This window comes from Podarcis muralis, chromosome 1, assembly GCF_964188315.1.
Source record: "Podarcis muralis chromosome 1, rPodMur119.hap1.1, whole genome shotgun sequence".
Taxonomy (NCBI): domain Eukaryota; kingdom Metazoa; phylum Chordata; class Lepidosauria; order Squamata; family Lacertidae; genus Podarcis; species Podarcis muralis.
In genome coordinates this window covers 75,332,608-75,359,625 of record NC_135655.1, presented here as the reverse complement: position 1 = coordinate 75,359,625, position 27,018 = coordinate 75,332,608, and the positions used below count along the sequence as shown (strand labels likewise).

The window sequence follows — 27,018 nt, the reverse complement described above, 5'->3', positions numbered from 1 at the left end:
TGATTCTGTATAAGGCAGCTTTCTATGTTGTATGTCCCTTCCTCCTGCACACGTCTCTAAGACGATGTTTCAAAACCAAAGAGAACTAAAACTGTTTATGGGGCTTTGTGAATCATGAGCTTGCAGGTTTTTTCAAATAAAGGAATTATTTGAAAATAAGAGGCAATCTTTGGGTTATTAACTGAACCTGAAAGCTATGCTATATGCCAGTTTAAAAAGCAGAATTGGGAGTGGGGAGGTCTTCATGGAATGAAATTTGCGATCTTGAAATACTACTTCAGATTCAGTTTCCTCTAGGGTCACTGACAGAAGTTTATCTAAAGATTTGCAAGGTTCTTGCCTGCAATCCTATCCATACTCACTACCGCATGGAATGCACTTCTAAGAAAGTCTGTGTTGAATTGTGCTGTAAGTCTTTTTAAATGGGAAGCAGAATCCATACTGCCAACACTTCAAGGCCTTCAGATGCAAAAATCACCTGTACACAAGAGAAAGCTGGTGGGAAGTTTGTGATTCTATGATTCTATGTACTATACTGAATAACTGTCAAAGTGGTTTCCATAAACGAGGAGTGGACCTCTTCGATGGATGGTAAGGGCCTTTCAATCTCCTGTCAAACACATATGACACCAGGTGTAGGGCAGATGGGTGTGATTTGGAGCAGACATCCTCATGGGTGGGATGCATGCCAGACCTAATTAGCCCTATGGGCTGGAGGTTGCCCACCACTGCTATAAGCTTGTCAAAGCAGCTTTTCAGAAACACATGTCAAGACATTTCAGAAACCATCACTTAGGGACCCTACCCCCCTCCCCGGCCAAACATAGGAACACTGTATTTTCCAGCAAATGTTGCATTGCGCCCCCTTAAAGACAACTGGCGTCAGAGAAATAACTCCACATTTGTACTACTCTAGGAGAATCAGCTTCTCAGAGGCATTGAATTGAAACCAAATATTGTCAGCACTGAAAGGCTTTCCCACCCATTTGCTTTAGTGAATCAGAGTGAATGAATGAGCATACAAAGGTGTTCCATACCATCTAGACCCACACCATAAAAGCAAATTTACCTTTTCCCATTCTCTCCCAGGTGTAGAGGAAGAGAAGGAAAGAGAGGGCTCTAGCAGGCTGGCCACAGTGGTTTCAAAACCTCCCATGATCCAAGCTCCTGCTATGGCATACTGATACGAAATCTTCACATTCTATTTCTTTCCAGAGCACAAAAAAATATTCTGCCTATGCACATCTCTACAAAGATGTTGGAAACAATGGAATACTTACAGCCACCATTGGGGCTTTATCAAGAAAGGTGTGTTGATAAGGCGAACAACTCAAACCAGCCCTTTCTGTCAATATTAACATGAGATAAACCTCTCATGAAAGGCTATTGGCACACAATATTCTACATTGCATTGGTAGTGGCCAGGAAAGGCACCTTTTAACATGAACCTATCCTAAAAGTTTCTAACCTTCCTAAGAATCAACCATAGAAGTGTAACATTCCACCCCACAAGAAAGAAAAGTGCTCTTTATACTGTTACAAATTGGGGGTGGCCAGACTCTTCTTCTTCTTCCTCCTCCTCCTTCTCATTATTGTTATTAGAATCTATATACCACCCAATACCCGGAGGTCTCAGGGCGGTTCACAGAATAAAATCAAAATATAAAACCACAAAATACATAATCAAAATAAAAACCACCACCACCCAATAATCCCCCCCAAGAAAACCCCCACCAGATTTTAAAAGGGCATAGGATGTCAATCAACCAAAAGCCTGGTTAAAAAGGAACGTTTTTGCCTTGCGCCAAAAGGTGTATAATGAAGGTGCCAGGCGAACTTCCCTGGGGAGAGCATTCCACAGATGGGGAACCAACTGAAGAGAAGGCCCGTTCTCGTGTTGCCACCCTCCGGACCTCTCAAGGAGGAGACACACAAAGAAGGGGCTCAGAAGATGATCTCAGAGTCTGGGTAGGTTCATATAGAAAGAGGTGGCCCTTGAGGTATTACAGTCCTGAGCCGTTTAAGGCTTTATAGGTCAAAACCAGCACTTTGAATTGGGCCTGGAAATAATTGGTAGCCAGTGCAGTCTGACCGGGATTGGTGTAATATACTCAGACCATCTTGCTCTGGTGAGCAACCTGACCGCTGAATTCCACACTAGCTAAAGTTTCTGAATCTGAGGCCAGGTAGAGGCAGCCCTACATATAACACATTGCAGTAATCTAACCTTGAGGTTACCAGAGCATAGACAACAGTAATTAGGCTATCCCTGTCCAGATTGCTGGGCCACCAGCCGAAGCTGATGGAAGGCACTCTGGGCCACTGAGGCCATCTCAGCCTCGAGTGACAGCAAAGGATCCAGGAGTACCCCCAAGCTACAAACCTGCTCCTTCAGAGGAAGTGTAACCCCATCAAGAGCAGGTGATCTCTCTACCATCCAGTCTAGGGAACCACCCACCAACAGTGCTTCAGTCTTATCTGGGTTGAATATCAGTTTGCTGGCTCTCATCCAGCCCATTACTGAGGCAAGACACTGGTCCAGCACTTCCACTGCCTCAACTCCAGATGTAAAGAGCTGAGTGTCATCAGCATACTGCTGGCAATGTACTCCAAAACACTCAGCATTTTCATGTAGATGTTAAACAACATAGGAGATAGGATTGAGCCCTCTGGAACCCCACATTGAAGGTTCCACGGGGCTGAAAAGCATTCCCCAAGCAACACCTTCTGGGAACGATCATCCAAGTAGGACTGGAACCACCACAAAGCAGTGCCATTCACCCCTAGTTTGGACAGTCGGACCAGAAGGATACAATGGTTGATGGTACTGAAAGCCTCTGAGAAGTTGAGTAGAATTAACAGGGACATGTTTCCCCTGTCTCTCTCTCAACAGAGGTCATTATACAGGGTGACAAAAGCAGTTTCTGTGTCAAAACCAGGCCTAAACTCCAGTTGAAATGGATCCAGAAAATCAGTTTCTTCCAAAAGCCCTGGATCTGGTCTGCAACCACTCACTCCAGAACTTTGCTTAGGAAAGGGATATTGGCAACTGACCAGTAGTTAGTTAGGTTTTCTGAACTGGGAAGGTGCCTTAAGGATAGGTTTTACCACTGCCTCCTTCAAATAGGCAGGGACCACCCCCTCTCTTAAAGAGGCATTGATCACTTCCCTGGCTCAGCCAGCTGTTCCCTCCCTGCTGGTTTTTATTAGCCAAGAGGGGCAAGGGTCTAGAGTGCAAGTGGTCTCCCTGACCAATCTGGGCACCTTGTCCACATCCTGAAGCCTTACCAACTGAAATTCATCCAAGATAACAGGACTAGACTGTGCTCTGGACACCCCATGAGATTCATCTGCTATAACAGCAAAGTCAAGTTCTTAGTGGATGCAATCAATTTTATCCTCAAAATGCTGCAAACTAGTCACATTGAGCTACCTTTGGGTCTACTACCTCTTTTGGAGCAGCCTGTAAAAGACCCCATTACAACCCAGAAAAGCTCTGCCAGACAACATAATGAGGATGCAATGGAGGCAGCAAAGTATGTCTTCTTTGCTGCCTTCACTGCTGCTAGGTAGACTCAATAATTGAGCTCTTACCAGTGTGGTTTCATTCATTATGATTTTTGCTCCACGTGTTCAAGCCATCTCCCACCTTGTTTCCTTGCCCTAAAGCTCTGGAGTATACCAGTGGGCCAAATGGACTCCACTAAGTGGGAGAGGGCACTCAGGGGTGATTGTATCACTAGCCCAAGCCATTTGGGGGTTCCAGAGGTCAGCCAGGGCTTTGACAGGGACACCATTAATTTCAGCCAGAAAACCCCCCAGAGCCGTTTGGAATCCCACTGGATCCATCAGCATCTGAGGGTGGACCTATCTAATCTCTGCGGACAGCCTAAATCTCAACAGGAAATGATCTGACCATGCCAAGGGACTGATGTCAATGTCCCCCACCTTCAAATCACCCTCTTCCTGCCCAGTCAAGAAGACAAGATCCAGAGTGTGGCCTGCCATGTGTGTTGGGCTGGTGACATGTTGGGACAGCCCCATGGTTGTCATGGTGGCCATGAAGTCCTAAGTCACCCCAGAGCCAGCTGCCTCAGCATGGATATTGAAGTCTCCCAGAACCAGCAGTCTGGGAGTCCTCAACACCGCCTCTGAGACCAGCTCTGTCAGCTCAGGCAGGGAGATTGCTGGGTAGCGAGGCGGGCAGTAAACCAGCAGACTCCCTAATCTGTCCTGATTGCCCAACTCAAGGAACACAAACTCAAAAAGACCTTGCTGGCCCAGGTAGAGAGAGGCAGGAGCATGGCCCTCAAGCTCTCAGCAGGATGGTCCTTGCTGGGCGGCAGCAGCAGTCCTCCTGCTTCAGTGACTAGCTGCCATCAGTGAGGCCATCAGAGGCAGGACAGCAGTATTTAAGCACCCTTCCATTATGCCTGGACACATCTGAAATGGTCTTTTTTTGTATTGTATATTAATTGTTTGTCACTTGGGAGTCAGTCTTTAGCTGAAAAGTTGGCTGAACTTACAATTAGTAAATAGAAGATGAAACCCATCTCTCTTATAGTCAGCAACATTTGAATGGTTTGTTGCATATATCTCAAGTATTATCTCCCATTCAGAAAACATGCCAGAGGATTGCTGAGCAGTCCAGTGCCTTAATTATTACAATAAATGCTATTGAAGGAAATTGATAAGGGATAAGAGTTCCAAGGGGGTCTCTGTTAACATTTATAGACACACCTACAATGTAAATACATGTCAAACACATGTTTCAATTACAATACTGCTTTTGTCCCATAACACTTTTCAGCACTTTATCTGCAGTTTTCTGATTAAGTTTACATTTCTTATTGGCTTTATAGAGTAGTGGGAGTTCTTTGGGTGTAAAAGATAGGAAATAGCTTTAAGCAAGTGGGGGCATACCTCTAAAAGTACTGTGGGAATGGAAACAAACATACTCCCTTTACAAATACTGGGCATCATCCATCCAGTCGAGTACTCTTTGAGAGCTGAACATGTTTAATTCCCTGAAATCAATGGGAATTCAGATTGGTTTGTTTTGGGGTGAATTATATAACAGGTCTCTTGCCTTTTGTAAAACCTAGGTGCATACATCATACATTTTCATGTCACCCTCACCCATTGAGAAAGAGAGAGAGAAAGAAAGAGAAAGAACATCAGAATATTTTCTTTTAAATCTTTTTTAAAATGTGCAATGCCTACTTTTAGCTTTAGGGAAATCTTACACTTCCTCTTCATGATCCTCAATCCAGACCAAAGTCTCAGACTTGCAACTCTTAAACCATTTCTATTCATGAATTTTGCATAGAAGCCTAATGCATTGAGCATCTCTGGAAAAGTAGAAAAAGTTATACTATCCATATCCCAGAGCAGATTTTTGTGGGGAGGGTGGATGTGATTGTCCAGAACGTGTCCTTTCTTTGCTTCTCAAGATAATGAGAGGAATTAACTAAACCTAAGAGCAGTCTACTTCAGTCCTTGAGTCTGATCCAGTCTCATTGCTTTCCCTTCAGAAGCACAGAAGTGGCAGTTCTCTGATCATTATTACTGTAAAATCTAAATCCCTTTATAAAGAGTAAATCTTGAAGCACGTTGCAAATATGTCCCCCCCCTTTCAAGCTCTCTTTTCTTAAATTCTTCAGCTCTGCTTTTAAAAACTTGAACTTTCTTTATCCCTCCACTTCAGGAAAAGATCTACCAAGAGTCAAAGGAGAAGGCTTTATCTACTGGAAAGCAAATGTAAACCATGGGGGAACAACCTGCAATAGGATCACAGGATCACAGGATCTGAGGGGATGAACCACAGACAAAGTTAAAGGATAGGGATAAGTCCAAGAAGGAAAGGAACTTGGGGGACTTAGGTCAGAAACCTCAGGCGGTAACTATGGTTTCCCTTAATGACAACCTCACCTCTAGACACCTTCCTTCAACTCTTCTTTTGGTCTGGAAGAAATCTTGCAGCAAAACTGTGTAAGAGCCTTGTCACAGAACTCTATAAAATCTTGTTAATGAAACCAATTAAGCTCTAAGAACCTTGTTGATGAAACCAATTAAGCTCTATAACCCCCAGTTAATTAAAACAATTAGCACCTGGAAAGAGCCTGAATTATATAGTTAAGCTTTGACAGATAAGACAGGAGACCATTTAGTGCAAGGGGGAGGGGAGGAAGTGGTGCCTATCCACATCTTGTTGAACTCCTATCAACATCTTCACTCCTATCAACCTCAGCCAGTCAGCCTGGGCAAGGGTTAGACATGATGGGAGTTGAAGTCCAGCAGCAACTGAAGGGCTGTAAGTTCCTTATAACTGATATAGTGGGTTAGATCCACCACAGTTTCCCCACAAATTGAAGGAGCCCTTCTGTTCATAGAGGTGACTGCAATCCATCAGAGCCTACCACTAAGGAAATTGGATAGATTTTTTGTTGTTGTTGCCAATTCTTCTCGCTTCATCTGCCATGATGTTCCAAAAAGTCTCCCACACCTTCCGGAACAGATTTTTGGAGGGGGTCTCAAGAGATTGTTGGGAGTGAAGAACAGGAATTGATGGAGGTGCTTTCCTCATGGATTTTAGGATTCAGCCAAGTGGCTCCTTACCATGAAACATGTCAGTAGCATTTGCCTTTGTAGGAGAAGCTTATGGCACAATTGTGCTGAATCACACAGTGGATAATGTTAAGCTATATGGCCAGGAAAAGGGGTATGAAAGTTTTAAAAAAGGATGCCCATCCTATGGCAAATAGAGACCAGTTATTTCAGTATTTTTACTGTCCAATATTAAAATATTATTTCTCTGCCAGTTTATTTAGGTACTAAGAACTATATGCTTTCATTGCATAATTAAGACATTGCAAAGTGGTTGAACAATCACTTTTCTTCCTCTTTCTTTCATTCCTCAGAATCCCTCTCCCATGACAATGACAATCTACACCTATAAACAGTCACTCATTCTGCAGATTTCTGATAATCAGATTTCCTGTGATATGGACACATGTGAAATATGAAAGAAAGTCATAGGTTGACGATGTTACATTGAATCCCAGCAGCAAATCCATATGATCAAAACTCGGCCCCCTGCCTGAAACCCGGGAAAGCCATTGCCAGTCAATGTAAACAACCCACCTAGATGGGCTGATTCAGACAAGAGCGAGGTGGGCAGATCATTGTCTCTGCACTTGTTGGACTCATTATAAGGGAGTTTCCTATGTAAATGCAGTGTTGGCCTAGCACTGAGTAAGGATGCAGTCCTAATCCTACTTATATGGGGGTAAGCCCCATTCATTTCAATCTCACCCTACTTTGCGTTTTACTTTGTAGATGCTGTTTGGTTCTCAGTCAAATGAGTTGGTTGCTGGATTCGCGAGTTGCTTTGAAAGTAATAAAGGCTACATTAATTACAGCTTCTCCTTAATCATTTCTTCGAACAATATAATTCTATTTCATTGAATACACAACTCATATAAATTATCCCAGGTACAAGGTGCATCTTGCATTGCAAAGGCAAGAAGAAAGATCTTAAGGTTGAATTTTAGTTTGTATATGATCCAAGTCATGAAGAATTGGAGGAGATATAGTGATGTATCAATTAGTATTTCTAAACTTTACTGTTGTTCCAAGAGGATGTACATAATGATTACAATCCAGAATGGTTGCGCACAGGAACACAAGAACCTGCCTTATACCAAGTCAGACCATATTCTATCTAGCTCAGTGTTACCAACACTGACCAGCAACTCAGGGTTTCAGATGGGGGTCTCTCCCAGTCTTAATTGGAGATGTTGGGGACTGAACCTAAGAGGGACCTTCTGCATGCACAGCAGATGCTCTACCACTGAACTACTGAGCTGCTGGGGCACTCATGTAGAAATGATAAAATATATTAGCTGATGCTCTGCTAATATTTACGTTCATTGTGTGAAACCACTGGCTTGTATCCATTGGCCTCAGGTCTATGCAGACTCCTAAGGACTGGACTTGCCATTCTTTAGTGGTTTAGACCACTAAACTTGAGCAAATATGGTATCAGTATAAAACAATAGAACAAATAATGCAAATTAAACACAGTTCCCCCAAAGAAATCTGAGAGTCAACCCATTCTTCTAGGGAACAGAGACAGGAGTTTTTAGCATCTGATGAAATGTGTATAATGTTGAGGCCTGCCTAACTTCAATAGACAGCGTATATGTGGATTATACTTTCTGGTCGTTTTTGGATTCTTGTTCATGTTGTGCTTGGTTTATTCATATTATTTCTTTTTAGCAAACAATAACAATGGCAACAAAACCAACAATGGCTGCTTGGTTTTTCTTGCTCAGAGCCACAGTGCTTTCCGCTGACCAAAATGCTCAGCACTATTGAGTGCCTTGTTTCTTGTAGCATCTTCCCCATTGCCAGCCTTGACATTTATTCCTCCCTCACAAACATTAATGGGAGATGCCTTGAGCAGCCTGTTATATTTAAAATCCTTCAATCAACTGGTTTCCTGGATGCATTTCAGCAACTGAGGAGGTCAGAGATGTGTTGAGTTGAAGTAAAAAGTATGGGGAAGCAGGAAGTGAGAGTGAAGTCATTATCGGAATCATTTGCAAGCACTATGGAAACATCTTCCACCTGAGTTATTTTTGTGCATCTGTTTTAAGAATGGCTTACATTTAGCCAGTCTAAAGTTGCCGTTGATTTAATTACAAATTAACTTGTCAATGCAAGTTTCCTCCATGGGCTGCAGGCTGAATCCACCAAAGATTATGGAATACTGCCAGCAGAACCTGACTCTTCATGCTCAATGGTTCTTATGCCACTGTGCAGAGAATGCCCAATCCCATCCCTATGTGTGGCATTCTTTGGGTTGTTATGGGCCACGGAAACCATAGAAGCAGATTCTATAACATAATGGATGGAGGGACAGGCATTTACCAGCAACAAAGCCATACTTTAGTTGCCCTTGGTTCATATTTCTGCTTCCGATATTGCCATATCAACCAAATCCCAGAATCAGACTGCCCATGGAAACAGGTCTTTTTAATGGCACCTTTCCCATGGGTGTACTGTGCCTGAAGGATGTTACTCAACCTTGACTGAAATCAGTACAAATAATTAAGAAATCTACTGGTGACATAATTTGCCTTCACAGCAAATTAAATTATGCAACTAAAAAATGCAGATGTATTTAATTAGTGTTATTTATTCTAAGATGGTTGGTTTCTGCACACATCTCTGCTCATAGACTGCCAGTATATATTAGCAGAATAGGTAGCATGTAAAGGATTCTGCCCAATTTTCATTTTGACTATCAGAGAGTTGTCAGTTGTTATGTGCTAATCTGTTAGTTCTGCCTGCACAGCCTGAAGTGGTTCAGTCCAAGCTTTACCACTGGATTCTGAGGTAAATGAGCTCACATCCATAAATTCTGTAACTAAGAGTATAGAATGCATATCAGCCTGTCTGGCTGGAATGTCTCTAGCTGACAGACACAAATGCTTAAGTTAAAGTGAAAGACAGCTCAGAAATGAGTAGCACTGTTCATATGGAAGTATTTGGTTGGGTTGTTCTGCTATTATTATCCACTTCCTTCCAGTAATTTGGAGTCTTGTTGACAATCCAATTTATTGAGTAATTTGTGACACGGTCCACATTTGTTTGGGCTTCATTCTTTCTGTCTAATATCTCTTGTAACCCTAATCCAGCCAATAGGTTTTTCCCAGAGTTTTGATTCATGAAGCAAAAGATGATTGATGGTCTCTGCTGAGCTATTCTTATGTACAGTGCAAATTTATTATACTGCCGATTGGTGTACAAGGGAAACATTACATTCTCTGTCACCTTGTAAAGGTCTCACCATCCTCTCCCAGCTCAAACAAATTTGCCAAGCCTAAACAAATCCCCTTCAGCAAGAACATGACTTACAGGGCTAGATCTGTTGAAATAAGCACTCGTTTTTGTGCAACAAGAGATGCCATGTATTGAAGAGCCTAGCAGGTAGAGGTAATAGTTCTTTAAATAAAACCACTGGCCTGCTTACAAAAATGCTTACTGTCTAGCATTTACATTGTTCTGAATACAATGGTACCTTCTTAAAATAAATTCCTGTAAAGCTACAGAGCTGGTAAAATATTTCTGCTGTGCAACGTGGGAAACAGGCTCATAAATTTTTATGTGGAAAAAATGGTGAGGTGAGACCCTTTTCATTTCTATGTATACCATATGGATAGCGATACAGTATATCTAAATACTTATGGGAAGTTATACTACCTGTTCGGCAATAGCAAAGATCTGATCTGCCAGGCAGAATAACACACAAACTGAGGAAACGTGAATGTTTAAACATTAAGGATTGAGGAGTTGTCATGTCTTCCATTTGCAAAGGCCTTCCTAAATGTGTACCCACCCATATACTTGAGATACGCAATTGAGGTGCATATAATGAGGGTTCTAAATCTAAACCCATGAGTGCAGGGGGCTCCCCACTGCCCTTCAACTTGTGGAGCTTGAAATGGGCATTTTCCCAAATAATGTTTTACCACAAACTCAATACTTCTTTAAAAAAGACAATGCCATTCATTAATCTCTACTGGTTTTCAGTATGGCCTATGTTGTCTGGCTATTGTGTTGAGGCCATCACCTCAGGGTGACAGGTTCCATACAGCTGGGATGGGTGCTGCCACCATACATCCACTACCACTCACCCACTGCCCACCAACCCACCACCCGCTTCTCTCTGGCTCCTTTTATTCCCTTGGCCGCTTCCAGATAATGGTGGCTGTGGAGTAAGAGGTGGATTCAGCATTTTCAGTTTGGGCTGGAGCAGCAAAATGTCCTGGGCCAACCCTGGCTTTGATTTTTATTCTGTTTTTATTTTTTATTTAATATGATCTTATTTCAATGAATGTTAGTTTTAGCACTCACTCCTGACTAGATGGAAAGGGTAGTCCAAAAATTGTGCAAATAAATAAATAAATAAGTTTCAGGCTGCTAATCTTCATGTAATTTTGAGTTATCACGCCATTCCCAGCAAACACAGCAATCAACACAAAACCTCTTCTGAAATTATGCGAGCCGCAATCATGAGATATGTCCTAGAACAATTCTCTCTCTCTCTCTCTCTCTCTCTCTCTCTCTCTCTCTCTCTCTCACACACACACACACACACACACACACACACACTGTAAGTCAACCACTTTCCTCTAAGGATTCCAAAATTACATTTGCTTTACAGGTCTTCCAAAAATGTTTTAATGAAAATTAGCCTCAAGGGAAGGATGTTCTCCACTGCTTGTTCCTCATGAGTTCCTTCACAGGAAAAAAAAGTCCCTTAAAATTAATACTCCTCCCCAGATGCAAATACACTTGGCCAGCCCCTGACAGAGTAAAAAAAATATAAAATCATCTATTTACCTATGCACCTGCTAAAAATCTCTGAAGCCCCACCTCTTAGGAAACTTGTGAAACAATCTGGGAACTGAGCCAAAGTCCACACTCCTGCTATATAAGAGTCATCAAAAGACAGGTGCCTCCTCAGAAGCCTGTCGTTCGGTACCTGTTGCCGAACCCAGCCAAGATGGGGACAGGCAGGGGGGCAAGGATACCACTATGGATACCAATGCTAGTGATCGCCTTAACATGCCAAAAAGGTAGGAAATTTTAACAGAACTTCATTCCCTGGGCAACAGCTAGTGCCTGCTTTCTCCATGGTCCGAAGGACTTTACAGTGATTTTGTTTGCTTTGCCTCATTAAATCTAATCAGGACTTTAAACATATTTGCCCTGTATTTTCCTATCACCATTCTAAAGACAATATGCTCAGGTTTCAGGGATATAAAATTCACTGCCCCAGTGCCCCGAGGCAGTCGTTTGGTAGATCAATAGGCCATGATCAGTAAGTAGATCAGCCTCAGTATAAAAGCCATTAAAAATTGGTTTCATCTTTTATGCTCAGACACTGATTGATTGATTTTTACTAGTACGAATGAGGTTTGTAAAATGTGATTGTCGAAAGGAGCAAACCTGGCAGGTTAATAAGGCAAAGAGAGAATTGTATATATTCTTTGTAAAACCATATGACTGCATCATTAAGCCTTTTGAAGTCAGTAGCAAAACTCTTGCTGACTTTGATGAACTGAGTTCCAGTTTAAATCCAGTTATGTTTGCGATCAGCCATATAGAAAGGGGTACCAGAATAGGACTTTGTGCCAGTGGAGCATTTTTCTGTGGCCTTCCATGGAATCAAAGTATTCTGAAATAAGGGACATAGCATTGTGATCCATGGAACTAAAATGCTCTGCGAAAATGAGACAATACTTTTAAGGGAAACACAGGTTTGAAAGCGTCTTTCCTTCTATCAGCATCTTTGATAGAGAACAATTTCAAGAGTCTTTCAAAAACCAGTTCCATTCACATTTTCTTTCTGAGCCTAGAGCAAAAATGGATGCAAACTCTAGGTTCTGAAAATAGCACAATACATAGCTATTTGAAAACTAAACCAGCCAAGCCCAGAGCCAGTTATTTCCTCAGCAGTGCATCCACAGAGAGTGTTCTTGAGTTAATGACTTCTCTCTCTTCCCCTTCAATTGCAAATGTGTATTGAAACAGGATGGTTTCCACTTACAGCTACAATCTTCTATGTGGGCATCAGTAAATACAGTGAATACTTCACCACAGGACAGCTGGTGTAGGCTACATGGAATGAACTACATCACTATCATTACAAATCTGCCTTATTTAAGATCTCCTATCCATTTATACTGAAGAAATAGCATAGAATTAAGACAGCTGTTTCAGGGAGAATTGCACATGATTTGTATGCAAGTAAGGGAAATTTTGTTGGGGTTTTTTTTTGAGGGGGTGTTAAGGTGGGTGGTCCAGAAGAGGAAGCTACCCAAGGCTGATTCAACTGGTTCATGTTTTGGTATGATTTTGCATACCAACAACAAGAAGCTACACTGCGGCAAAAAAATTGTGCAAATAGGTTTTGGTGTTCAGTCAATTGTCAGTTTACACACAGGATTTTCAAAGGTCTAATGACCAATCCAACTCCTATCAAAGTTATCACCTGGCTTAGGGTGATGATAGATGCAAAGCTCAGTTAAAATGTCAACTCAGGATGCTGCAGCAGTTGAAGGGCAAAATTCCCCTTAGGGTTTTGTTATGAAAGGGATTGGAAATAGAATAGGCAATGTGCCATAATGGGTTAGATCCAGACTAAGTTAATCATGCTTTATTCTCTTTCAAATCAATGGGGTAAAGTTCCTCTGGACCAATCTAAGCCCCATTCAGTGGGTCTGCTCCACTAAGTCTCTAAGATCCATACCAGTGTCTTTATATAAGTCTGCGGTGTACTTGCATTTGGAAGGACCTATCCACACTTATCTTGTCCCACCACTTTCCTCCGGGGAAACTCGCTCCTTACAACTGAATCACAGCAAATGTCAACTGGATTTTCCATGAATTGATGACTGCTCTGTTTCAGTGGGAAAGAGCAGGTTTTCCCAGGGAAAGCAGTCTGGCAAGTGGAAAACTCCTGAGACTCATGCTTTCTAGGCATGGGACAAGGGGAAGTGTGGGTGAACATGAATTCTGCACAGTTCTGGCCACCTTATCTCAATAACTGGGCAAGGTCAGTTCAAGGGATTAATGGGTTGGAGCAGTTTCCCACTCAGGAAACATGAGCTCAGAAAAGAAGGGGGCTTTTTTCTTCAGAAAAGAAAGGTAACTAAAGGGTGAATTCTAGAGATTGACAAAAGCATGGATTGTGTTGAGAAAGTGGACACAGAGAGGTATTTTCTCCCTCTCTCATGCCAGAACAGGGAGTTACCCAACGAAACTGATTAGCATTTGATTCAGGATAGATAAGAGAAAGTCCTTCATCACTTTACACACATTTGATGCTGCAAGATGAAGGCATCTCTTAGGTGACTTTGAAAGAGGAGCAGAAAACCAGTCAGGGAGGGCAGGTTGTTAACCATAATAATTAAGTGGAACCTCCATGTTCATGCAGTACAAATCTGAATAGAGTATCAGTTGTGTGGCGTGAGGGGGAGAGTGGGAAAGGTCTGCTGCCTTGATACTCTGCTTCTACTGGGAAGGGTCAGAGCTCAGTGGTAAAACACATGCTTTGTCCAGTGGAGTGAACTCTCTAACAGCTCAAAGTATCTGATACTTTACAAATGGGAAAGCCACAGATAATCGTAGAATCATAGACCTGTAGACTTGAAAGGGACCCTGAGGGTCATCTAGTCCAACCCCTTGCAATGCAGAAATCTCAATTAAAGCATCCCTGCCAGATGGCCATCCAACCTCTGCTTAAAAGCCTCCAATGAAGAAGAATCCGCAACTTTATGAGGGAGTCTGTTCCTGTGTTGAGTAGCTTTTACCATCAGAAAGATCTTACTGATGTTTAGCCAGAATCTCCTTCTTTGTAACTTGAAGCCATTGGTTCAGGTCCTACTTTCCAGAGCAGGGGAAAACAAGCTTGGTCCATCTTCCATGTGACAGCCCTTTAGATACTTAAAGAAGGCTATTATCCTTCCTCTCAGTCTGCTCATTCCCAAGCTAAACATACCCAATTCCCTCAACCATTTCTCACCAGGCTTTGTTGCCGTGCCCTTTCTAATCTTGGTTGCTCTCCTCTGCATAGCTTTCAGGTTGCCAATATCCTTCTTAAACTGTGATGCCCAGAACTGGACACAAGACTCCAGGTGTGGTCTGACCAAGGTGGAACAGAGCAGTACTATTACTTCCCTTGTTCAGGACACTATACTTGTGTTGATGCAGCCTAGAATAGCATTGGTCTTTTTCTTTTCTTTTCTTTACTGCTGCATCACACTGTTGACTCAAGTTAAGCTTGTGGTCTACTAAGACCCTTAGATCCTTTTCATTTGTACTACTGGCAAGCTAGGTGTGCCCCGTCTTAAATTTGTGCAGCTGGTTCTTCCTGCCTAAGTGTAGAACCTGACATTTGTCTCTATTGAAATTCATTTTGCTAGCATGAGATCAAGTCTGTGGGTCTGCCTACTTGTAAGTGAGCCTGCCTGTGTGCTGAGACACCCATGCACAATATGCCTCCATGGTCTGAAGCAAAGGACAGGTCTTTTAAAATACTGGTGCTTAGACTTCAGAGTGCCCTTTCCTGAGAATTTCACATAGCCCCTTCCATTCTTGGTTTCAGACAGCATGCTAAAAGCAACTTTATTCAGCTGGGCTTTTGAAAGAGGAAGGGAACCAATGGCTTTAGGAGACTGGTTAATGATTTGAAAATTGTATTTTGAGCTGATGGGCCAGGCAAAAATATTTTTAATGAAGAAATGAATTAAAGTTTGGTCAAATCCTGTGCCTTTGCCTTTTGCTAGTTAGCAGAATTGTTGCAGTCCATGGTAATTCTCCCTTTCTCACTGTTTTAACTGTTGCCACAGTCAACACCCAGGTTGAGCAATCCCAGTATGAAGACCAGCAATCCCAGTATGAAGACCAGCAGTATGATCAACAGCAGCAGTCAAATTACGACTATCCATCTGTGCAGCCGACACATGATGACCGTAGGTGTTTCTAACTTCATTTGGATTCCAGCGCTAGCCAGATACGCTTGCAATGCCAGTTGCCAAGCCATAATTATTTCCGTCTTTCCCATATTCTTTGTCTCTGCCTTAAATTCCTACATAGTTTTGCATCCCAGCCTCTTAGTAGGCAGAGATGAGGCAATACTGAAGCTAAAGGTTTTCTGCTTTAGCTCACAAAGTGATTGATTGCACACCCCTCTAAGTTGCACCTATTCCTTTTTGCTCTGAAAATGAAAAGTGAGCTCCTCAAGCTATTAATTTGTTATCTTTGGGAACCTGTAGGGTGTTAAGGCTTGATTCTTAGATAGTGTACAGTGGATAAAGTTTTGTTTATCTTGAGATTATGCTAATTTCCATCAGTCAAAGAGCAAGCAAACACCCTCATGCGAGGCCGGTATCTAATCTAGAACTATGTTTACATTGCATAGGTGTTTGCGCAGCACACAAATATATTACGTGTGAGCATGGGTGTACACCCATGTGATACACCCATGATAGTGGGACATTTAAATACATCCCTTTGTGCTTAGAAGTTCTAAACTGTATCACTCCCAACTGGGACAGGTCCAGCATATCCGCATAGTAATTTTATCATTTTGGAAATGCCAAAGAATGTTAGATTGTGTTTCTGAATAATTAGAGAAAGCTGTTTACAAGGCTCACCGGCTAGATCACCTTCGCTTCTACAATAAATTGCACATTGTCCATTTTACATAATATGCTTAAAAACTGGCTCCCTTTTAGCTAAATTAAGAATGACAGCTTGAACAGAACTGACAGGGAGAAGCCAAAGTTAAAGAGATTCAGAAAGGAACACAGCCCATGACCCAGCCAAAGTCAAACATTGTAATATAATAACAATAATAATTTATTATTTATACCCCGCCCATCTGGCTGAGTCTCCCCAGCCCCTCTGGGTGGCTTCCAATCGAGTGTTAAAAACAACACAAAGCCCCTTTAAATTCAATGAAAGAGTTAAATATGCTGTTGAACACTGGCTTTTATCACTTTGTGCAATTTACAAATTTATCTGTTCTGAGAAATAGGTGATTATCTCTTGCTTTGCCTTAATCTAATATTAATTGGGTTTCACACTCTGTGCAATCTACAAACTATGGGGAATGGCCAACGAAGTCAGAGTAGACCCTCTGAAATTTATGGACTTACATCAATTGATTTTGATGAGTCAGCTCTGAGTATGACTAACTTTGGATATTGCCCAGTTAAATAGAATTAAAGAATCCTTAGGTAAATTTCTTTGACACAAGTTATGCAAATGATAACCAAAGTGGTTCTTAAAATAAACTATGGTGTTCATTTCATATACTGTATTCTATTTATGGTAGGAGCTATAGAAGATCAAAACTATTCACATTTTGAATCATCCAAGATACACTGAGTTACTTTTGTGTTGCTTTTAAAGGCAGGCTAAGTCTTGCACTAAGTAATTTTTTTATAACTTTTCTGCATCTCATTATCTTTTATATTTTTGCAAAAAAAACCAAAAACAAACAACAACACAGAAAAGAGGGACTTTCTGGGGGAACTGTAGAAAGCTTTATATTTCAAACTGTAGAAATTCTTACATAAAAAACTGCAAATGACTGGTACCTCAGTCCCACATAAACTACAAGTGTTGGTGAATCCTAGTGGGAACGGAGGAAACCCACTATTTCCTCCTCTCTTCTTGTATGTTGCAATAGCCCTTGTGTTGAACAGAATCTATGTTTTTACTGCAAAGGGGCAAGCACTGATATAGGAATATCTGGAAGTAATTCCTGCATCATGGCTAGCCCATAATGAGATTTCAGAAATTACAAAAGAGGCTAAGACAAGGAGAACCTACTGGATCAGGTCAATGGCCCATCTAGTCCAGCATCCTCTTCTCACAGTGGCCACCCAGATGCCTGTGGGAAACCCTCAGATGCTGATATCCTTTCCTCTCACGCCAAGTTTAATGAACTGCTACTTCAGTGTAGCAACACAGAATGGCTATAATTACACACACACAGTTAAACCATGGTTTGCTTAAACCATGGCTAGGTTAACAAACCACAACATATCATCTTATAGACAAGTAAGCAAGCCACAGTTTATTTCCCCAAAGCATGTTTTGTTTCTAGCCTTCTGCCTCTGTAACTTGGCACTTGTCTCAGGCAGGATGGCCAAATGAACCAAGGTAAAGCAGCAAGGCTGCTGGGTTTGGACAAAATGACAAACTTTTCAGCCATGGCTGAAAAGCCAACAACAAACCATGGTGTGCCATAGTTTGTGACCAGAAAACAAACCATGCTTAATCTGTTTGACTACAGCTTTGAATATTCAAACAAACAACTCTGATTCAACATATGATGGCTTCATGTTACATGTAATCCAGACCAAGACCATGCTATTATAGATGCTGCTCTTTGTTATGCCTAGATACATTCAGTGCAAATCTCTTTGTATGCAAGTTCAGAAACAAGATATTCCATAAAACATAATCACATTTTGTTTGAGCCAAACACAGTGAAAGGATTTAATCCCTCTCACGTTGCTCACAGTGTATGTGATGCCCTTTCACAAAGCAAAGGGAAAGCAATTAATTTACAATGTGACTAGTTTTACCTGGAAGAGGCTGGTATCATATTCAAGTTACCGTATGCTCCACATGAGAAAAGCCTCATTACATGAGTAAAGTTGGCACCATTTTGGTTATTTTGACAAGTTGTATTTGGTGCCAATTCTGACAACACTTTTGACATTTTATTTCTGCAGAAAGTGGTAGGTAGTGTGACACCAATACTTTCCTCATGTGCATATCTGAACACTTAGTTAAGAAAAAAATTTTAAGCAGAAATTTTGTGCCTACTTACTTGAGAAGAAATCTCAGTAAACTCACTGGGGAATCACTTTCAGGTAAACTATGCACAGAATTGGGCTATCAGTATGACAAATCTCAGGATTTCATCACCAGTCACTTGGCCTCTACCTTAGAATCCTTTAATAGCTCACTAGAATTTACATTTAAAAGCCACACTATCTAGAATAGAAAGGGGGGGTGGGGTGGGATTGAGAAGCATAGTTGAACTCTCATTGCCCCAGCCAGCAAGGCCAACAGTAAGAGATTGTGGAAGTTGTAGTTCAGAAGGTCTGCAGAGTGCCAGGCAGTGGGAAGCTGCATTAGAGCTTTATTCATCAAATGAATTTGGAGATATCTCTCTATTATTTCATTATGGAAATGCTGGTACAAGCTGTAATCACATTTATTTCCATCAGCTTTTGTCAAACCATCTCGTAGTCCTCCTGTGACCATCATCCCTCCCATGAGAACAACTCTGGCTGTGAAAGGTAAGTGAACCACAAACCACATTCTTGTGTTTTAGACAATAATCTTCCACTCACTGGGAGAAATTCAACAAATGAGTCCCATCAGTGGCAGCCCTATGCAAGGACTTCCACTTGTGCAATGGGGCTCTTCCCCCGCTCCTCTTCCCCATCTCCCCTGTGTCCTCCCCCACCGCCATTGGCTCTGGCGAGTTGGGAGAGTGCCCAAATTGGGGTTGGGGAGGTGGGGTGGAAGAGAGGGGGGTTATTCCATATGGCAAGCTGAAATGCTTTCCTTGACGGAACTATTTCATTAGCAAGAAGTTGGATTCCTTCCCACTGATTCAAGTTCCATTTCATTTACTTCAAAGGTTCTTTAGCAGCTGTATTCCAGAAAGGAAGATTGCAAAACTGACCCTTAGTATCATATCGGTTAGAAATGGACTAGGGAGAAACAAAGGAAAGGGAAACAACCCATGGGCTTCCCTTCAAGGTCAAACAACAGATCAAGAGCAAATAAAAGAATATCATGTGGCCATATTTTATAGAAATGTAGATTTTGAAGATAAACTGAGGATGATTCTTGGATGAATGGATAGGTGGGTGGGTGAGCGAAGGATTTGGGTAGAACCTTACAGATTATTTTGAATCCACAGCCGGAAACCCTGCTCACAATGGGAGAGTGTGTAGCACATGGGGCAACTTCCATTTCAAGACCTTTGATGGGGACATCTACCATTTCCCTGGCACCTGCAACTACGTCTTTTCCTCCCACTGCAAATCTGATTATGAAGACTTCAACATCCAAATAAGGCGCTCTGTGGTTGAGAATGCTGCCATTATCAGCCATATCATCATAAAAATTGATGGAGCAGCCATTGAACTGACGCCACACTCCATTACTGTCAATGCAGAACAGTAAGTTCAGTTACTTTACTAACGACCTTATTAATGCTATTGGGGCCAACAACACAGAGTGGCTGTGTGGTACAGGAGCAAACAGCTATGCATAGTCCAAGGTGGGTTATAAATGCCACAGCTTTTATTGGTTGTAGCTGTAGTTCACAGGCTCCAGTGTTTTCAGAGAGCAATGATCCTATCATCAGGCACCTAAAGTGCTGGAATAAGGCTGATTTACAAGTGAAAGTGTTAAGAGAAAAGTGTCTTTGCATGAGAATAGTCATGGTTAGACCTGGGCCACATCAGTCTTCAAGTCATATAAGAATGGGGTATTTTCATATGTTTGAACCATGTGTCTGTTTATATTGAAGGGATGCCATGAATGTTCTTAAAAAGATGAATTAGGTTTTTGTCAACGAGAGGTTTTCTATTTGCCACCTTCAGTTGCAATTTGCTTTATCTCCAGTGTCCAGCTGCCCTACAGCCACTTGGGAATCTTGATGGAGACAGTCTCAGGTTACCTGAAAATTGTTTCCAAGCTAGGCTTGGTGATCATGTGGAACCAAGAGGATGGCCTTCTGGTAAGAATATGAATGCTCAATATGCTGTTTTGTAACGAACAACCATGACACTATTTATCATGTGTTTGTTCGCAAGTAAGTGGTGATTAAAAGTATTTGCAGTTTAGATGTGATGCCCTCCATTTCATTTTGAAATTAGGAAAAAACAAATTTGCCTGTATCCAGCATCGAAGATTACCTAATGCAAGATTACCTTCTTCTTAGTAAAGAGGGGGTAAACAAGATGAAAGCTGTTGCTAAAAATTAATCGCTTTTCTCATGTAATCGGCATTCCTGAGTGCATATCTTTTAGAGAAAGGTCTTGAGCTGCACAGTTTAGAAGATAAAAGCACAAGCACAATCCAGCACTTAAATTCATACTATTTTAAAAGTGAAATGTAAAGATAGCTATAACTCTTGGGATTTTTTTAAAAAGGGGTTTGTTTGTTTTTGTTTCAGTTTACTCATGAGTGACTTCATAAGTCATGCCTGATATTGTGAACCAGAATGATTATTCAATATATCCTTTTGCTCTCTTGAGCTCTTGGATCATTTCTTTGGTGGTCTGGTCATTATGTTTCATCATGTTAATATCTTAATTCAGTGGGTTGGATCAAAACTTGAAGGGGCAGAATTGCACTAACCAGACACTCCTACAGGCAGAAGTGATGAGTGTGCTTCCTTTTTTTTATTTATTTCCCTCTTCTCTCTTCAGGCCCACATGCCCCCACTCAAATCTGTTCCAGGGGGTTGGGGAGCCTGTCAGACCAACATGGAAGATGATGTGGTGGGGAAGGGTTCAAGGAAGAAGGGGAAACTGTTCTAAGAATAGAGAGTAATCAAAATGAGCCATTCAAAATTAGCTCAGTCAGGTAGTAAATATTTACAAGCTCAATCAGCTTGTAAATATTGGTTTCATCTATAGATCAGTTGTTCACCACTCTCATGCAAAACCAGCCATCAGCTCTCATTTTTATTCATCATATTCAACACTCTGTGCTTTCACTATACTTATCTCTTGCTTCCCCCATTTGTTTTAGCTTGAACTGAATGAGAAATATGCTAATCAGACTTGTGGACTTTGTGGAGACTTCAATGGAATCTCAACTTTCAATGAATTTGTTTCTAACAGTAAGTATACAAAAAAACCACACACACAAAACAACGCACACAGGCAGTTCTGTTGTTATTGCTTCTGAAAGTTCATTTGTAAGACGGCAATGTTTATATTGGCAAACACTTGTGAAAGGCTATGTGGCATTTTAAAAGGACCAAGGCTCGTCTGTTGAAGTGATCTCTTGCAAAAATTGCAGTCTTTCTTTGTTTTCCCTTTCTTTTTTGTAGCTAATTGTATAAATGGTCTATTACATCTTTAAAACATGAGTATTATTTTTTTTTAATGTGGGAACAGGGCTCCCAACTTCGAATATATGAACATAGGAAGCTGCCTTATACCATTGGTCCATCTAGCTTAGCACTGTCTATGCTGGCTGGTGTCAGACATGGGTCTCTTCTAGTCCTACCAGGAGACACCAGGAATTAAACATGGGGCCTTCTCTATGTAAAACACTTGCTCTACCACTGAGCTATGGCCCTTTCCTGAGTTTGTGTCAAGCAAGGAGAGTAACGATGTAGCAGAGAACATCCTCCTCCAAGTTTCTGACCTGGCTATATCTTGTCTCCCTGACCTATGCCACTACATAGTGCTAGTCTGGGATGCAGGATCTTTCAAGGCAGACGTGGGTAGGATTCCTTCATGGAAGTTTGAAAGAGGGCAGACCTACATTCTGTTTTTGGTCATATGCTCCAACCCATCTGTCCTAAAGGATAACAGCCCATCCAGCAGGGAATTCACCATGGGTCTTGAGCAACGTCTGGTTTGATGTGGCCAGGAAGGCATCTTGGTTGGGATTGCCAACAAGATGATGATGCAGACAGATGTGGATGTTTTTACTTTAACCTCAGTGACCTTAGTAGGAACTATAGCTGTTAGATTAATCACAACTTGGAATTTGTTAATGCATAGGTATGGGACAAGAATCTGAGCTTTCTTGAGGTAAATGGGTAGGGGTGGGGACTTTTAAAATATATCTTTCCAGAAGGTGACCTGGCTGTCACCTCATGGGCTCAAGCTCTTGCTTCTGCATGCATCTGCCAAACTTATCTGGCATAAAGAAAATAAAGATGTGGCCTGTGCCACCCTGGATCAGTAGGATTGGCTATACCCTATCTACTCCTGCTCTAACTACAATTTTGGGATGACCATTTTGAAAATAATACTATTCACACTTATTGCAGACATCAAACTGAATCCTGTGCAGTTTGGAAACATGCAGAAGATGGATGGACCCACCGAAGAATGTCAAGATCCTGCCCCTTCAGCTGCAAGCAATTGCAGTCAGGAGTTTGTAAGGATTCTTTTTGTTGTACCTTCTTTTTAAGGGAGATCTGATATTTTCTTTCCCTTTGCTTTGTCTTCAGGGAATGCAAAAGAAACTGAGACAATGAACTTTTGGAAATAAATGCTAACTTACAAATATCATTGGTTAAAATCAGTGGTAGTTCAATAGCTAACTGGCGCTTTATGAAGCCCATTGATTACACACACTGTCTATTTCCTACTTCCAGAGTACTGTCTGCCAAACAGTATTGACTGGTGAAGCATTCATGGGCTGCAATGCACTGGTTGAAGTACAAGATTACATTGATGCTTGCGTACAAGACTTGTGCAGCTGTGATAAGTCTGCCACTGATTACTGCATTTGCAACACCTTTGCTGAATATTCCCGGCAATGTGCCCATGCTGGTGGACTGCCAATGGAATGGAGGACAGAAGATCTGTGTGGTAAGTATCTCTGAAAGGCACTTCTGCCTCTCTGGGTCAGACTCAATATAAATCATAATGTGGGGGGCACTGTTGTAGGCCATCTAGCCTAATCCTTTGCTTAATGCAGAAATCCAGTAAGCCCAACAGATGGTTGCCCAGCCTCTGCTTAAAGACTTCTAGTGAGAGAGGGAACTCTCCAACCCCATGCAATGACTTCCATTCTTGAATAGAACTTTCCATCAAAAAAGATTCTCCTCCTGTTCCACTGAAGTCTACCCCCTGTAGCTTAAGCCCATTTGATTTAGTTCTGTCCTCTGGGGCAGCAGAAGACAAAATTTGTCCCTGTTTGGTGCAACAGTTCTTCATGTATTAGAAGTGTGCTTTCTTGTCCCTGCCTAGTATACATATACCCAGTTTCTTAATTTTCCCCTCACTGGGCTTGTTTACCATATTCCTGCTTAAAAAAAACAACCTCACCAGAACATAAAACACCATTTGTTTAAAGCAATTTCACCTCAAGAAAACAACCAACACAAAAATTACATAGCGGGTCATCTAATGTTTCAAAATTCATGTCTCCTTTCAGCCAAGACATGCCCTTTCAATATGGTGCACCAGGAATGTGGCTCCCCCTGTTCTAATACTTGTACCAATCCCGAAAGGTCCCAGCTCTGTGAAGATCATTGTACAGATGGCTGCTTTTGTCCACCAGGTAAGTCAACAAACAACATTAGGCTGACAGCAGGGGCTCTGGATATTAATAGCTTTTCATAGAAAACAGCTTCCTCAGTTACAGTTTTAAATGAGATAGTCATGATTGCTATCCTCTGCTATGAAAATTAAGGGTGGTTCTTAATCTCCCCCCCCCCCCACTTTTGGATTTATTTTGGATCTTGTTTTTTCTATATATCTTTATAGAGTGCTTTTGTGGATAGGCAAATTAAAAATTTAATATATGCACACTTCTTTGCATATTTTAATTTTATTTTTTAAATGACTTCATTTTTTTTTAATACTTCTTGCTGGAAAGGTCATACACTCTTGCAGAAAGGCAAACTAGAAATACATACAATCAAAAAGATCGTTCTTTTTCATTTTTTAAAAAATGCATGTATTTATTTATTTCATGCTGAAGTGCTGGTGCTATTCTGAGTAACTTTCAGTTTCAGTGGGTGATGCTTAGTTCTAGTATTAGCAGAAAGAGGGGAAAAGAAATTCCTGTGAACTTTGCTGAGAGTGAATGACTGGCAAGTTTTATGAGGGCAGGGTGTTCAGTCGGATGGCTCAATGAACTGATCCAGCATGGTAGCTTGTATGCTCTTAAAACAAAGCAAACCTGGTCAAGAACACACACACACACACACACACACACACACACACACACACTACTACAGGTGTTTAATGTGTGGGAATGTTGAGGGTGGCAGGAAAGGTTATATTGATTATTAATATCCTTCCCAACTTGCACTAGCAAGTTTCTTCACTTAGCAGAGTGCATTCCCCTTCTTACAGAGCAGAAAACTGGTTGCAAACTTATGTGAGTTTCTTAAGACAATAAACAATTCAATCTGGGTTGCCCAGATTGAGATATGTTCTAATATTCCTGATAAGACCCCTTTTGAATCCCTCCTAAAAGAATAAAGATGCCACAGTCTTATTCATAAGTAACAAAAAGTAGTTTTACTCACGATCAGGCAGAGCACAGTGTGATCCCTGAAGGCAGGCTTTAGGCTTAAAGTTACACACATGTACAAACAGGTTTACCTCATATGGGAGATAACATGGGGAACTGCTGTGGCAGCCAGCAGTACAGTCCAAGTGATGCAGGAAGCAGACAGGACAAACGGGAAGGTCGAAAAGGGGAAGGTAGCAGCGTGACTTGCCTTTTACCAGGTCTGGAAAGGTCATGCCCACCTACTAGTCACATGCAAGGAAGGATGCTCCAGGCCAGGAAGACAGGAAGTTTTGACTGGCTGAACCAAACATTCCCTTGCATGTCCACTCTAGCAAAACAAGGAATGTTGTACTTGACTGCTCCCAGTGGATTACATCCCACATAATGCAGCTCCCACAATGCCAATTTCTCAAGCTACTGGAAAATGGTAACATGGTAGGTTGCCATCAGGAGTCTGGCATGACAATACCAAAGTCAGTGGAATGGTGTAATGTGCCTCACAGATCTTAAAAACAATGAAACTGATACCTAACCTACCTCCTTATTCTTTTAGGCACTGTGTTCGATGACATAAGCAGCTCTGGTTGCATCGCTGTGAAGGACTGTCACTGTACTTACAATGGAGACACTTATTCTCCTGGAGCTTCTTTTGCATCCCAGTGCACTGCATGGTAAGACACCCACATCTGCTCATTCCTATTGCCTAAAAAATAAATGTGATGGGAATAATGACTCAAGCGTAGAATGTTGTGGTATTAAAAAGAATCTCAGTATTGATGTTTACTACTTTAGTGTCAATTGCGTCAAATGCTAAAACACTGCAGCATGGAGCCACATGGATGCTCCCTTGGGTTCCGTGACAGAAGAAAGGTAGACTATAAATGAAATGAAACAAAATAAGCTACAAAATACTGAAAAAACACCAGGCATCAGATTAATATGAGTGAATTAATATGAGTGAATTAATATGGCTGAATGTCAAGTACAGGTATCCATATTCAAAGGATATCCTGCTGTTTCTAGGATATCCCTCCAGGTATATTTGACATCAAAATTCACAAAGAAGAGGAGATATTTGAGGATTTTTTTAAGGAGCAGCTTAATAAAAAAACAACAACCCATTGAATGCATTCATATTGTATATGAAGGAGATGAAGTTTAAAGAGGCTTTTGTTCAAATATGCGACATCAATCCATTTCTATTCCAAAATTAACTAAAGGGCCCCATTTCGGCAGTGTGTTTTGAAATATGAAGCCTTCAGGAATACAGGGGTTATGATTTATTGTTTATTGTTTCAACGTCTTTCAAAAACAGTTATTAACATTGCTATAGCTCATCAAGGAACATTGGGTTACCTACAGAAAAGTTGTTCATTAATAAAAGACCACAACCTACAGCAGCACTTAAAGAAAGGGAAATAAGTGCATTAAAATAGCCTAGCTTTAATTATTGTACTTTTCTTTTTTGCTTGTTTTGTTTTCCTTGTGTACACTGTCACCTGATGCACACCGCTCTCTTCTCTTCAGTACATGTACTGGAGGCCAGTGGGCCTGTGTCAGCCTGGACTGCCCCGGAATGTGCTCTGTTGAAGGAGGCTCCCACATCTCCACATTTGATGAGAAACGCTATTCGGTCTTTGGGGACTGTAGCTATGTCTTAACTAAGGTAACCAAAAGGCAATATTTAACTTTTGGGGAGGTTTGCAATGGAGAAATCCCCACATGCAGGGATCAAAATGGCTTGGTTAGAATGTCACAGGAAAAAGGTTTGATTTAATTAAGCTATTGACATCAACAGTAATTTTCTGTACACAGGAAACCCCAGCAAAGAGTCCAACATAAAATAAGTAGGTTGATGTCATCAGGCTTTTGCAAAAGTCCCATAGGAAAGAACTGCAGTTGCCATGCTTTGGGGATTTCATATGCAACTGTTCAATTCAGCCTTCCTCAACCTGGATATTTTGGTCAACAACCCCCTTCAGCACCAGCCAGCATGGCCCTGATCTGGGATGACGAGAGTTGGAATCCAAAAACATCTGGAGGGTACTAGGTTGCGGAAGGCTAGTTTAATTCACTGCTGTTTAAGTATTGCAGTGTATTCCTCAGACTGGGAAACCAAGCACATAGAGTGTTTTTTAGTGGCTGGGGAGATGGAATGGGGCCTGGAAAATCTTGGGTCTG

The 27,018-nt window shown here is 41.5% G+C and overlaps 1 protein-coding gene and 1 pseudogene across 1 annotated transcript in view; one reads left to right on the top strand and one right to left on the bottom strand.

The window, feature by feature from the left end:
- Positions 1-2,886: 2,886 nt before the first annotated feature.
- Positions 2,887-4,044, bottom strand: LOC144327206 (uncharacterized; annotated as a pseudogene).
- A 7,502-nt stretch (positions 4,045-11,546) lies between these two features.
- The window catches only part of MUC5AC (mucin 5AC, oligomeric mucus/gel-forming), a 59,737-nt gene continuing 44,265 nt past the window's right edge, over positions 11,547-27,018 (top strand). Inside the window, exons 1-11 of the mRNA XM_028734681.2 lie at positions 11,547-11,648; positions 15,426-15,548; positions 18,828-18,899; positions 19,532-19,793; positions 20,242-20,356; positions 21,376-21,466; positions 22,634-22,743; positions 22,964-23,180; positions 23,749-23,874; positions 25,391-25,508; positions 26,365-26,503. Of these exons, the coding sequence (XP_028590514.2) occupies positions 11,576-11,648; positions 15,426-15,548; positions 18,828-18,899; positions 19,532-19,793; positions 20,242-20,356; positions 21,376-21,466; positions 22,634-22,743; positions 22,964-23,180; positions 23,749-23,874; positions 25,391-25,508; positions 26,365-26,503 (1,446 nt within the window). The 5' untranslated portion in view covers positions 11,547-11,575. The remainder of the gene's footprint in view (positions 11,649-15,425; positions 15,549-18,827; positions 18,900-19,531; positions 19,794-20,241; positions 20,357-21,375; positions 21,467-22,633; positions 22,744-22,963; positions 23,181-23,748; positions 23,875-25,390; positions 25,509-26,364; positions 26,504-27,018) is intronic.